The sequence below is a fragment of the Carlito syrichta genome, unplaced genomic scaffold, assembly GCF_000164805.1.
Source record: "Carlito syrichta isolate Samal-C Ts95f unplaced genomic scaffold, Tarsius_syrichta-2.0.1 Scaffold306787, whole genome shotgun sequence".
Taxonomy (NCBI): domain Eukaryota; kingdom Metazoa; phylum Chordata; class Mammalia; order Primates; family Tarsiidae; genus Carlito; species Carlito syrichta.
Window position 1 is genome coordinate 299,742 of NW_007250883.1, and position 13,456 is coordinate 313,197.

The window sequence follows — 13,456 nt, forward strand, 5'->3', positions numbered from 1 at the left end:
GCTTCATGGTCTTTTGGCTAAGAGTAAATGTAATTTTAGTTTACATAATGTGAATGTTTATTTTGATTAAGCTTGAAGAGTGGTCATATTGTATTTATTTTAAAAGTTATTATTACTATGTAAAATTATTAAATATCAGTGTTTGAGTTCCAAACCAAAAAACGTGTGATATAAATTTCAAATGAATTTATTTATTTTTATGAAATAACTAATACTGGTTTTGTAAGTCAGGAAATTATTACATTGATCCATTTCTGCTTCTAACCAACTGTATAAATTTAGAAAAATAACTCCTCTGACTCGGGTTTCCTCCTCTATATTTCAGAAGAATTTTATTATGCCCCTATAATTTTTTGAGTTGCAATAACAATTTTCAAATAGACTAAGAAAAACTGAGAATTTTCCCAATTGAGAAACTTAAATGCAAGTCTCTTATAAAATTTGTGAAATAAATTAAACAGGGGAAAATCTAATTTTTTTATATAAACTCCTGCATACAAAGAATAGACTAATTTCCCTAATTTCTTTTACCATATGTTAATAAATTGCATCTATTTAATATCAAAATGAGCCTATATTAAATGAAGCTGTCCTATATATATTTAAGGCAGATGTGCAAATTTGTTCCATTTATGAAATAATGAATCAAGTCATTTAAATTATAACATATTAACTTATTGCTTGGTTATCATGAACAAAAATAATTTACTCCTTTTTTGATGAATGAAAAATGATAAATGTCCCTATTCTTGACTTTTTATATTTTAAAAATTCTACTTAGCATAATAGACTTCACTCTTTTTTTATGTAGTTGATAAAAATGAAAAGGGTAAAACTATTAAAAAAAAAACATTACCTGTAATTTCTCTTTTCATTGGCAGACTGCTTGGACAGGAAGCACTCGTAAGCCCCATATTAACTGGTGAAATTCCCTGCTCGCCACTATACACATCCAAAATACTTCCAGATAACTTTAGAGTAAAAAGAAAGAAAGGATCAATGAAACCTTTCATAAACACGATATGTTTAGTTGTATGTTTTATATTCCCCATTTAAAATTTGCCTCTGTTAGTAATAATTTGCAATATATAGCACTTTACCTTTAAACAAGAGGTGAATATGCATTGATTATTTCTAAAGACATTACAAAAAACTTGTGGATAAGATGTGCTTTTAAAAAATCCATTTGTATTTAAGCAAAAAAAATCAGTGACTATATGAAGGAATATTCCTATTAATATTTACAAAGTTATAGAAGTTTGATATATTATGTGGCCTGGTAATAAATGAATACAATTAAAAATATAATTTTGGTCAAAAATCAATACACATCTTTGCAAAGCTGGGAAGTTCATCACATACCACAAATTAGGTATAATTGTCGAAGATTTTGGGAGCCTTCTTAATACCATTAGTGCTACCAGCAACTCACAGTCAAGAGGTGTTTTACACTGTTAATTAAATGAGAAACCCTTTCCTTCCTGAGAGGCATACTTTTTTTCTCATGGTAAACTTAATGTTCTAGATTGTTATACACATCCCAGTTGGTAACCAAAAGTAGTCTAAGACTACTTTTGCCTCTAGTGAATATAAGGTACATCCAATTATAGCAACACTGCAACTCTTGCACTGCTTCTTGGGAATATTTTTTCAGAAAAGCTAAGGTGCTTTATACACAATTTAAAATTGCACCATTTCATTATGCAGAATGTGCTTATTGATTTGGTCTTCCAAGGAAATTAAATTAAATAATATCCATATTCCAAGATAATATTTATTCTTCTAGAACAAGCCGTGTTTACGATGGAAGATTTGAAATTTTTAAGTATTTCCATTCCAAGTATTTTATGGCTGAGCAGTAAACCAAGAGCTGAATGAGAAGCAAACTTTCCTTTCTTTGAGCACGAGGAACTGAGCATATAATCACACAAAGCTACAACAGCATTATTATTATTGAGAATCTAACTCCACATCCCTACTTTTTACAAAACTCTAATTCAACCTGAGAAAAATTTTGACGCTTACAAAATCAGGCTGGAAATAAATATGAAGAACATATTCTAACCAAAATTAGTTTCCGAGGTAATGACTCATTAGAGTATATTATGTATGTCTAAGGAAAAAAATGAAAGTACGGTTGAAATTATCTAATATATAAGTTTATGTGCATATCACTTAGGACAATCTGGACTGTATATGGTAGGTACTCTGATGTATATTTTCATATATTGAATGTTCATTATTCATTCTATAAGGACTCCTTTCCACATTTATTTTATAGAAACTCTTTTTTTTTCACTTTATGGATCTTGGAAGTGAGCTATTTAAGTCAGGTATTTATGCATTCTCTCCTCATTGCAATATAGTTACAAAACTGACCAAATTGGAAAGATGATTTGTTAGTACCAAATAAATACATTTGTTTTTTGGAAGAAATCCAAAAAGCAGATATTTCCCTAAGATAAGAGTCATTTAGTTGTCTTTTTTAAAGAACAAAATTTCCAAAGTCATTTCTGAAAAGCCTGTTGGCTATGAGCTGAGGCATCACCAGTCTGAAATGTACATTATCACTGTGCCTTTGAGAAACATAATGGACACACTGAACAAAAAGGGAGTGAGGGAGAAGGAACTAGGGAAAGGGCACTTTTCCTCTGAAGAGTTTGAATTCAGATAGATTTCAATGCAGAAATGGCAAATTGCAGAAATGTTAAAGAAGAAAAGGAGCCCTATCACAGATACAGTGCAACAATAAAATGAGAGGTTCCTAACTATAGCACTTCATTGCATCCATATTACCCGGTCAGACAGTACCCAATGCATTATTCCCTAGAAATGTGGTTGGAATTCTGATAATGAATCTAATCCTGCTTAACTATAGCTATATTACATCTTCTCCTGATCTTGGTTCTTATCTAATTTATGCCCTAAAGCACCATGATTAATATCCTATTTAATTTTATGTTGTAGGTACTGCTCTATTTCATGTAAATGGCTAATCACTTTTTAAATATCATTAGACAATTGGGTTTCCATTTCAAAGTATGTAATATACTTCACATAATCTAAAGTGCCTTTCCTCCATTAAAAGATGTAAGAGTACAACATTAGTGAAAAATTATAGTTACATATACATCTGATAGAGCTTACATAGAAAACATATATCTGCTTTTGTCAAAGGTATAAGTTAATTAGGTAATCAAGTAGAAGACTTAACTTTCTTTTGTAGATCAGTAGGCAAATGGATATATGCAAATACACATCAGAGTACCATATGAAGTCTAGAATGTCCTAGTTGATATGCACATAAACTTATATATTGGATGATTTCAACCATATTTCCAATTTTTTTTCCTTAGACATACACCACATACTCTAATAAGTCATTACTTCAGGGACTTATTTTGGTTAGAATATGTTCTATCTTCTATTTATTTCCATCCTGATTTTATAAGCATCAAAAAATTTTATGAAGAAATATTTATATGGTTAAAAAAACAGACTGCTATTTCAGAAAACAAAACTTTTAGCATGACAACAGGCAAACGTTATTATTAACAAGCAACATATAAATTTAAAAGACATAAAATAAATAATTTATCATAAAATGTATTCATCAAGGTAGAACATACTTCCCTATAAGACATTACTTCTCAGTTGTAGAAGAAAAGTAAACTCCTGATTTGAGAAAATGCTTTGGAGTGAGAAGTAATTGAAAGTGGTTTCTTGGTATCTGAGGCTCCTCACTGTAGATTTTATTCACATCTTCACTACTAATTTCTTAGGAACTGAAATTGTCTGGATCTGACCTTCCCACATATATACTTATTCTTGTCTATAGTAACTAATATTCTTGTCTATAGTAACTAATATTTTCTGAAGAAAATGAACTTATAGTTCAAATTATTCCATAATTTAAGAAAAATAATTTTCATCAAAAGTATTTCAATAATTTGTAATATAAAATAACAAGTAAACTTACTGACCAAAGTGACCAAAGAGAAATGGGGTTATGAGAAATAGAATACCTAAGGAAGAAAAGCAAATCCTCTAGAATGGAAAAATAACATTATGAATACACTTAAAAAGGAATAAAAAAGTATTAGTAAAATATAAGACCAGATTAAAGTAATCTCCCAAAGAGATGAGGAAAAGAATCAAAAAACTTAAAATATGAAAGAAAACATACAATGTTTGTATACCTAACCCTGAATTGTACCCCACATTTTTAATTTTAAAAAAATTTAAAAATAAAGAAAGCCTAAACAATATTGAGAATAGAATTATTAGAATAAATTTATAGTTAATAAGAGCTCAAAAGGAGAGAAAAATAAAATTGGAAGGAAAAATATTTTATAATATAATGGAGATTCATTTTCAAAAATTAATAATAAATAATAAATGATAGTATTTTACTTCAACTTAGGCTATCATTATTTTATTTTTATTTAAAAATAAAAGTGTCTGTAGAATGGCAAAAAATAAAGACAGCAAAAATCTATGCTTAGACATATTATATACTGAAATTTAATAATATGCAGTGATTAAGATAATCTAAAAACCTGAAGAAAGAAAAATGATTTACTAAGAAATAAGAATTTAATATAATGTTTCAATAGAAAAATTAAATTTAAAAAGCTTGAATTTGTATTTTTAAAAAATTTAAAAGAAAGAACTTAAGACACCGAGTTTTATAGCCAGCCCAAATGTCCTTCACCTATAAGACAATGATAAAAATATTCTTAGGCATGCAATGCTTAGGAAAGTGTACTTACGCAGACTAACACTGAAAAATTTTGGATGAGATGCTTAAATAAGTAGAGATATTTAAAAGATATGCTTCTAAACTATTAAATAAAATCAATCAAATATTTTGGTAAAGTGATCATAAAATCAAAAAAGGAGGTAACACCAAGATCAAAGATTAGGTAAAATATATAATCACATAATTCAGTCTAGATAATACCAGCGTGATTGAATAGGCATCACAGGGAAGCCAAAGGATATAAAAGTGGTAAGAAAGTATTAAGAAGAAACACATTAAAAGTGGGACACAAATAATAAATCAAGATGGGAGAAGCAGATAAAATATGAATATCAATAATAATAATCAATGTAAACAAGTCAAAGTTTCCAGAGAAAGTGTTGACAGATGAAGTAAGACAGTAACTATAGATACGTAACTTATAAGAGACATACCTAGCTAGTAAAAGGATACCTGATCTCAAACCAGGTGAAGTAAGGTCCAAGGGAGACCCAAATTTACCTGTATGATGACCATTTGTATACCCAATCCTGAATTGTACTCCACATCTTTAAAATAAAAATTTTTTTTAAAGAATAGAAACAGATATGCCCAGTAAATAATATAGGAAAGTGCATGTAGCTGTACTTATATAAAATGGGCTTTCAAATTAGAAAAATTATTGGAAATAATGAGTCATTATTTAAAAGTTCAATTTTCAGAAAGGTATAAAAATTATAAACATGCATCCTTCTCATGAAATAACTTTGAATTATGTGAAACAAAATGTTTAGTATCACAAGGAGAAACAAATAAATCCACCATCATACTGAAAGATTTTAGCATATTTCTTTTCATTTTTGAAAAATCAACCAAAAAATATCATAATGCTATATACAATTTAAACAATAAAAGTAAAAGCTTGTCCTAATAGACATGTATATAGTTTTACATGCAAAAATAGAGAATACAGTCTCCTCAGGTATATATAAAACACACACAAAAATTGATTATGTACTCAACAAAAAGAAACCCTCAACTGCCAAAATATTTGGAATTTTTAAAAAACGTTAAATAACTCATAATTAAAGATGAAATCCTACTGAAAATTTAAAATAAAAAAAGACAATGAAAACACACATAAGAAACATCTGATATGTCAAAACAGTGTTTTAAAGGAAATGGACAGCATAATAATGTAGGAAAAAGATTAGTTTTTGAAGTGAAACAATCATCATCTTCAAAATATTATGAGAAAAAAATCACCAAAGAAATCCAAAGAAATAAGTAATAAAGTAATGCTATAAATCAGGTAGACTCACAAAGCAAAAGTTGTTTTGTTTGAAAAACAAAATAACAAAATTGACATAGTTCTGGCAAAATTGATCAAAATGAAAGAGGACTAAATAGACAACATTTTGAATGAAAGGAGGTCCTGAGATTTAAAAGATGACACTTTTTTAAAACTAAGATCACAAGAAAGATAAGAATGCCCATTTTCACAATTCCTATTCAAGATAATATTGGACATTTTAGCCAGAGAAATGAGGCAAGAAAAAAAGAAACAAAAATCAGTCATATTGGAAAGAAATAAGCGAAATTATCTCTGTTTACAGATCACATGAGTTTATATTTAGAAAACCCTAAGATTGCGGACACATACTCACACACACACAAACACACACGCACACAACCAAACAGGTAAAAATGAATTCAGCCAAGTTACAGAACATAAAATTAGCACACAAAAATCTGTTGCATGCCTATACATGAGCAATGAGGAATCTAAAAAATAAATTAAGAGATAGATTCCAATAAAGTAGCATCAAAAATAAGTAAATACCTAGGAATAAGCTTAACATAGGAGGTGAAAGACTTGTACACTAAAAACTAAAAATAATACTAAAAGAAAGTATAAAGAAATCAAAAGACATCTTGTGTTCATAAATGGAAAGAAATAATATCAAGATTGCAATACTATCCAAAGTAATCTACAGATTTAATACAATCCCTATCAAATCCCAACTGTGCTTTTTAAATAAATAGAAAAATCCATACTGAAAGTTATGTGGCATCTCAAGGGACCCTGAATGACCGAAATAATTTTGAGAAAAAACAAAGTTGAACTTACACTTTTGGATTTCAAAACTTGTTACAAAGCTACAGTAATCTAAACAATGTGATTCTGGCATGAGATAGATAGAGAGACCTATCAAGTATAATAGCAGGATCAGAAATAAACCCTTTAATATATGGTAAAATGATTTTTGACAAAGGTGTCAAGACCACTCAATGGGCAAAGAGCATTCTTCTCAATAAATGGTGTTGGAAAAACTGTCGTATTATGTAAAAGAATGAAGTTGGATTTTTAACTTACACCATATACAGAAATTAACTAAAAAGACCTAAACATAAAGGGGAAAAAAATTATAAAACTCTTAAAAGAAACAGAGTAAAACTTCCTGACATTGGATTTGGCACACACAACACACACACACACACACACACACACACACACACACACACAAACACACACATGTGTAAAGCCAAAATCACAGCCAACAGAAGAAAAAATAGTTCATTGAATTCATTAAAATGTAAAACTTATGTACTACAAAGGACACTATCAAAAGTGTGAAAATACAGTCCACACAATGGGAGAAGCTATAGAAAATCATAATTCTCTTAAGAGGTTAACATTCAGAATACGCAGAGGGTGCCAAAAAAAATACATATCTTAAGAAAGAAAAACTGTATTAAGATTGTATTATTCAATATATCCCAATAACAAAAGATGAATACAAGTCACATTTCACTTCTACAGTTGCAAGAGATGTGTTCAGACACTTCTAATTATGGTGAACTAAAAGTAATGAATAGGTAACATCTCCTAAAATCTGTGTACTTTTTTTGGCACCCCTGGTATTTTAATAATTAAAACTCAACAACAAAAACTAACCAACCCAATTTTTAAAATGAGTAAAGAACTTGAATAGACATTTCTCCAAGGAAGATAGATACAAATGGCCAATAAGCACAAGAAAAGATGCCCAACATCACTAGTCATTAGGAAAATGCAAATCAAAATCAGTGTAATACCACTTTACGCTAATTGGGTTGGCTTAAACAAACGGAGGGGGAGAAGTAACAATTCTTGGTGAAAAAAATACAACACGTGTGCGTTGCTGGTAGGAATGTAAAACGGTGCGGTCATTGTGGAAAACAATATGGAGATTCTTCAAAAGTCAATCATAGAATTAACATATAATCCAACAATTACAATTCTAGGTATATACCCAAAATAATTGAAAGCAGGTACTTCAACAGATAATTGTACACTAATGCTTATATTAGTATTATTTACCATAGCCAAAACATGGAAACACAATTGTCCATCAATAGATGAATGAATAAACAAAATATGGTACATACATATAATAGAATACAACTGAGTCTTAAAAGAAGAATGAAATAGAAACAACAATGGGATCCTATCTTACATCAGTCAGAATGGCCATTATTTAAAATAAAAAAAACAATAGAAGCTGGCACAGATGCAGAAAAAAGGGAATGCTTATACACCATTTGTGGGTGTGTAAATTAGTACAGCCTCTATGGGAATCGATATGGAGATTTCTAAAAAAAGCTGAAAGTAGATCTACCATTTGATCCAGCAATCCCACTACCAGATATCCACTGAAAAGAACAGATTGCTATATTTTTTTTTCAAAGACACACACACCCACATGTTCACACAGCACAATTCACAATTGAAAAGATGAGGAATCAACCTAGAGGCCCATCAACTGATCAGAGATAATGAAAGTGTGATATATATGCACTACGGATAACTATTCAGTCAACAAAAAGAATGAAATAATGTCTTTTGCAGCAACTTGGTTGGAATTGGAGAACATCATCCTAAGTGAACTCACCCAGGAACAGAAAACCAAACACTGCACGTTCTCATTTATCAACGGGAGCTAAACTAAGGATCTTCAAAAGCATAGAGAATGGCATAATGGACACCGGAGACTCAGAAAGTAGAAGGGGTGGAGGGATGAAAAATCATCTCTCAGTACAATGTGCACAGGTAGGGATAGAGGAAAGCCTAGACTTCCTCCCCACTGTACAATGCAACCATGAAATCAAAAACTCTTTGTGCCCCCTAAAAGTATTGAAATAAAGAAAAAAGAATGAAATTCTGATACATGCTACAACATAGGTGAACCTTGAAATATTATGCTAAGAGAAGTAAGTCAGACTCAGAAGGGAAAATATTGTATAATTCACTAATATGAGGTACCTAGAATAGTCAAATCCATAGAGACAAAAACTAGAATAAAAGTTACCAGAGACCGGAGAAATGAGGAGCTATTGTTTAATGGGTACAGAGTTTCTGTTTGAGATAATGAAAAAGTTCAGGAAATAGTGGTGATAGTGGCACAACATTGTGGATATACTTAATGCCACTGAATCATACACTTAAATGGTAAATTTTGTGATATATATATATACATATATATACACACACACACACATATATATATATATTCCCCAATAAAAAGATAATGAAAGATGTTATCAACAATAATTGGCCAATGATTGTGAATGCTTAGACAAAATGCAAAAATTTCAAGATAAATATTGCTTGGTAGACATGATCGAAGTAACATTTTTTAAAAAAATTTTAGATTCAGGGGGTACACATGCATATTCTTACATGGACATACTGTGTAGTAGTGGGGATTGGGTCTCGAATGGCCCATTCCCCAGGTAGCGAACATTGTGCCCTGTGCGTAGTTTCTGAAACATGATCCCCTTTTCCTCCCACCTTACTGGTGTCTGTTATTTCCATCTCCACGACGGTTTAGCTCCCACACGTGAGTAAGAACATGTGGTGTTTGGTTTTCTGTTTCTGAGTCAGTTTGCTTAGGATGATGATCTCTGAAGAAATAATTAATAACTTGAACAGTATTATGATTACTGAAAAAATTGAAACAAAATGTCGACATATTGTACAAGAAAATATCTGGACTGGGTAGTTTTATGGAAAAATGTCTTATGTTTTCAAAAAATAGATATTGCCACTTTCATAAAAATGCTTCTTAATGACTTGAAAGGAATGAGAAAGGGTATCCCAATTTATTGATGCCAAAGACATAAAACAAATTTGAGAAAGAAAAATTATAGGCCCATTTCACTCATGACTATAACTTTTAAGCAAGATATTATTGGCAATTTAAATTGGCAAGTGAATGTAAACAAGATAACTTGCCATGATCAACTTGGGTCTCTTATAAAGGTATTTTATAATTTTAAAAGAGAAAAATAAACCTATGATCATCTTAATAAATTCAGGAAAAATATTTGATAAAAGTTAAACTCATTTATGATAAAACTCTTAGTATTTTAAGAATAGAAGGAATCTTTGGTAATATGATGAATAATATATTCTAAACTTAAGAGCAAATATAATCCTAAATGAGAAAATATTGGAACTACTCTTTATTTTTTGTTTTGTTTTGTTTATTTTTCTAATTTTAATTTTTAATTTTTATTTTTGTTTAAATTTGACTTTATTTTTTTTAATTTATTAATATGTGGGGTACAATTCAGGGTTAGGTATATAAACACTGATCATGCAGGTACCCTTGTTGATGAGGTGTGTCCCTCCCTCCCCTAGCAGTTTCCCTCAGTTACTAGTCTCATCCCCCCTCCCCTGACAGTTTTCCACTACTGTCAATCACTTTCTTATAGCATTATAATTGTTCAAGGTGACCTTATGAGTGAGAACATATGGAACTCAGTTCTTTGTGATCGACTGAGTATGATCGGAGTATGATCGACTCCAAATCCATCCAAGTTGCTGCAAAGTCCATATATTTGTCCTTCTTTATGACCGCATAATATTCCATTGTGTATATGTAGAACGTTTTGTTTATCCAATCCAGCTTCGATGGGCAACATGGTTGGTTCCATGTTTTTGCTATTATGAATAGAGCTGCAACAAACATACGTATGCAGGTATCTTTTTTGTAGAATAATTTGGGTTTCTCCGTGTATATTCCCAATAGGGGAATTGCTGGGTCATATGGAAGGTCAATATCTAGTTCTTTCAGAAACTGCCACACTGTCTTCCAAAGAGGTTGCACTAGTCTGCACTCCTACCAGGAGTGTAGAAGTAAGTGTTCCTTTTTCTCCACATCCTCACCAGCATCTGTTGTTTTTCATTTTGTTAATGCTGGCCGTTCTTACGCAGACTAGGTGGTATCTCAGTGTGGTTTTGATTTGCATTTCTCTGATGATGAGTGAGGCTGAGCACTTTTTCATGTGTCTGTTGGCTGCCCGTATATCTTCTTTTGAGAAGTGTCTATTCATATCTTTTGCCCACTTGTTAAAGGGGCTGCTTGCTTTTTTTCTTTTTGGCACATTTGGGTTCCTTGTAGATCATAGATGTTAGACCTTTGTCTAATAAACAGTTGGCAAATATATGTTTCCATTCTATGGGCTGTCTCTCTGCTCTCTTGATGGTTTCTTTTGCTTTGCAGAAGCTCGTTAATTTGATGAGGTCCACTTGTCTATCTTATTTATTAAGGTATTGGCCTTTAGGGTCCTGAATAGGAATTGGTTCCCAGTTCCAATTTTCATAAGGGAGTCTCCTATGCTTTCTAAGCTTCTTATAGTTTGTGGTTTTACATTCAGGTATTTGATCCATTTAGAGTTAATTTTTGTGTATGGTGATAGGTAGGGGTTCACATGATTATCTCATTAGATGCAGAAAAAGCTTTTGATAAAATTCAGCATCCCTTCTTGATAAAAACCCTCAAACATATAGGTATAGAAGGAACATACCTCACAATAGTAAGTGCCATCTATGACAAACCCACAGCTAGCATATTGCTAAATAGTAAGAAACTAGAATAATTTCCCCTGAAAACTGGAACAAGACAAGGTTGTCCACTCTCACCCCTCTTGTTCAATATTGTGTTGGAAGTCCTAGCTCAGGCAATTAAACAAGAGAAGGAAATCAGGGGTATCCAAATAGGAAAAGAGGAAGTCAAGTTATCCCTCTTTGCTGATGATATGGTCAAATACCTTGAAAATCCAAAAGAATCAGTCAAAAACCTGCTTGCATTGATAAAGGACTTTGCCAAAGTCTCAGGGTACAAAATCAACATGCAAAAGACAGTAGCATTCTTCTACACCAACAACAAGCAGGCAGAGAACCAAATAAAAGGCATAATCCCATTCACAGTAGCCACCATAAAAATGAAATACCTCAGCATCTTCCTAACCAGAGAAGTGAAAGACCTTTACAATGAAAATTACAAAACACTGCTTAAAGAAATCCAAGAAGACACAAACAAATAGAAGAATATTCCATGCTCATGGACAGGAATAATCAACATTGTTAAGATTTCCATCCTACCAAAGGCAATCTACAGATTCAACCCAATACCCATTAAGCTACCAATATCATTCTTCTCAGACCTAGAAGTGACAATACAGAGATTCATATGGAAACATAAGTGACCATAAATAGTTAAAACAATCCTTAGCAAAAGAAACAAAGCAGGAGGCATCACACTTCCAGACTTCAAACTTTACTATAAGGCTACAGTAATCAAAGTAGCCTAGTACTGGTACAAGAACAGGCATATAGACCAATGGAACAAGATAGAGATTCTGGAAGCAAAGCCTCAATTCTTCAACCAACTCATCTTTGACAAAACATCCAACAACAAGCACTGGGGAGAGGAGAACCTATTCAGTAAATGGTGCTGGGAAACTGACTGACCACATGCAGAAGATTGAAAGAGGAATTACTCTCTTTGAGATTATTTCCTTTGACATTCAGTTTTGTATTTGAAATTCTAGCTTAGGCAAGAGAATAAAAGTTATATGTTTATAGTCTCAAGTCTGCTTCTTCTTGCAGAATATAGTATTAGGAGAAAAGATGTGAGTTACAAAATGTTACAGACAGCATGATATCCTTTATACATACAAAGTTAAAGACAACTAAAATACAAACATGTTCCTCACATTTACCTAGCCCAATGCATGGTGGAAGAGCAAAGGAGAAAGAACTGTAAAGGCCAATGCCACCAAGTGTAACCAATGTAGAAATGACAATAACAACTTCACAGGGGTGCAAAATAAAAAGAAAAAAGGCAAACTGGAGTTTTCTATATATTTTAGAATAAATTTAACTGAAGTTTAATCGATATTTATATGAAAGTATTCTACCCAGACTGTTTATGTTTCATGCACTCTTTTGGATAAGACAAATAAATAGCTTAACATAATATTTCTTTCTTACAAAACTCTTAACACAATAGTTTTCTGTTTTTAAATTTTATTTTATTATAGGAATGTAGAGTACAAGTGAGAATTAACTACAGAAGTAGACTGCATGCAGGTGAAGTTTGGGCTTCTAACAGGCCCTCACTCCCTCTAGTAATGACCCAAGTATCATTTGTGCTGTCACCTGCCCCTCATCCTTCTACTTCCCTCCTTCCCACTCTAGCAGTGCCCAGTGACTGCTTATCCCTCCCTTGTGCTAATGTGACTAATGTTCAAGGTCCACTTATGAGTGAGAACATGTGCTATTCCGTTTTTTGTTTCTGTGATAGTTCACTTAGCATGATGGTCTCCAACTCCATTCAATTTGCTGTGAAGTCCTTGACTTTGTTCTTTATGGCTGTGTAATAC

General features: G+C 31.7%; 1 protein-coding gene across 3 annotated transcripts in view; it reads right to left on the reverse strand.

The window, feature by feature from the left end:
- The window catches only part of TFEC (transcription factor EC), a 160,870-nt gene that overhangs the window by 11,678 nt on the left and 135,736 nt on the right, over positions 1-13,456 (reverse strand). For all 3 annotated transcript variants that reach the window (XM_008063384.1, XM_008063383.1, XM_008063385.1), the window contains one exon: positions 857-971. In XM_008063384.1, the coding sequence (XP_008061575.1) occupies positions 857-971 (115 nt within the window). The remainder of the gene's footprint in view (positions 1-856; positions 972-13,456) is intronic.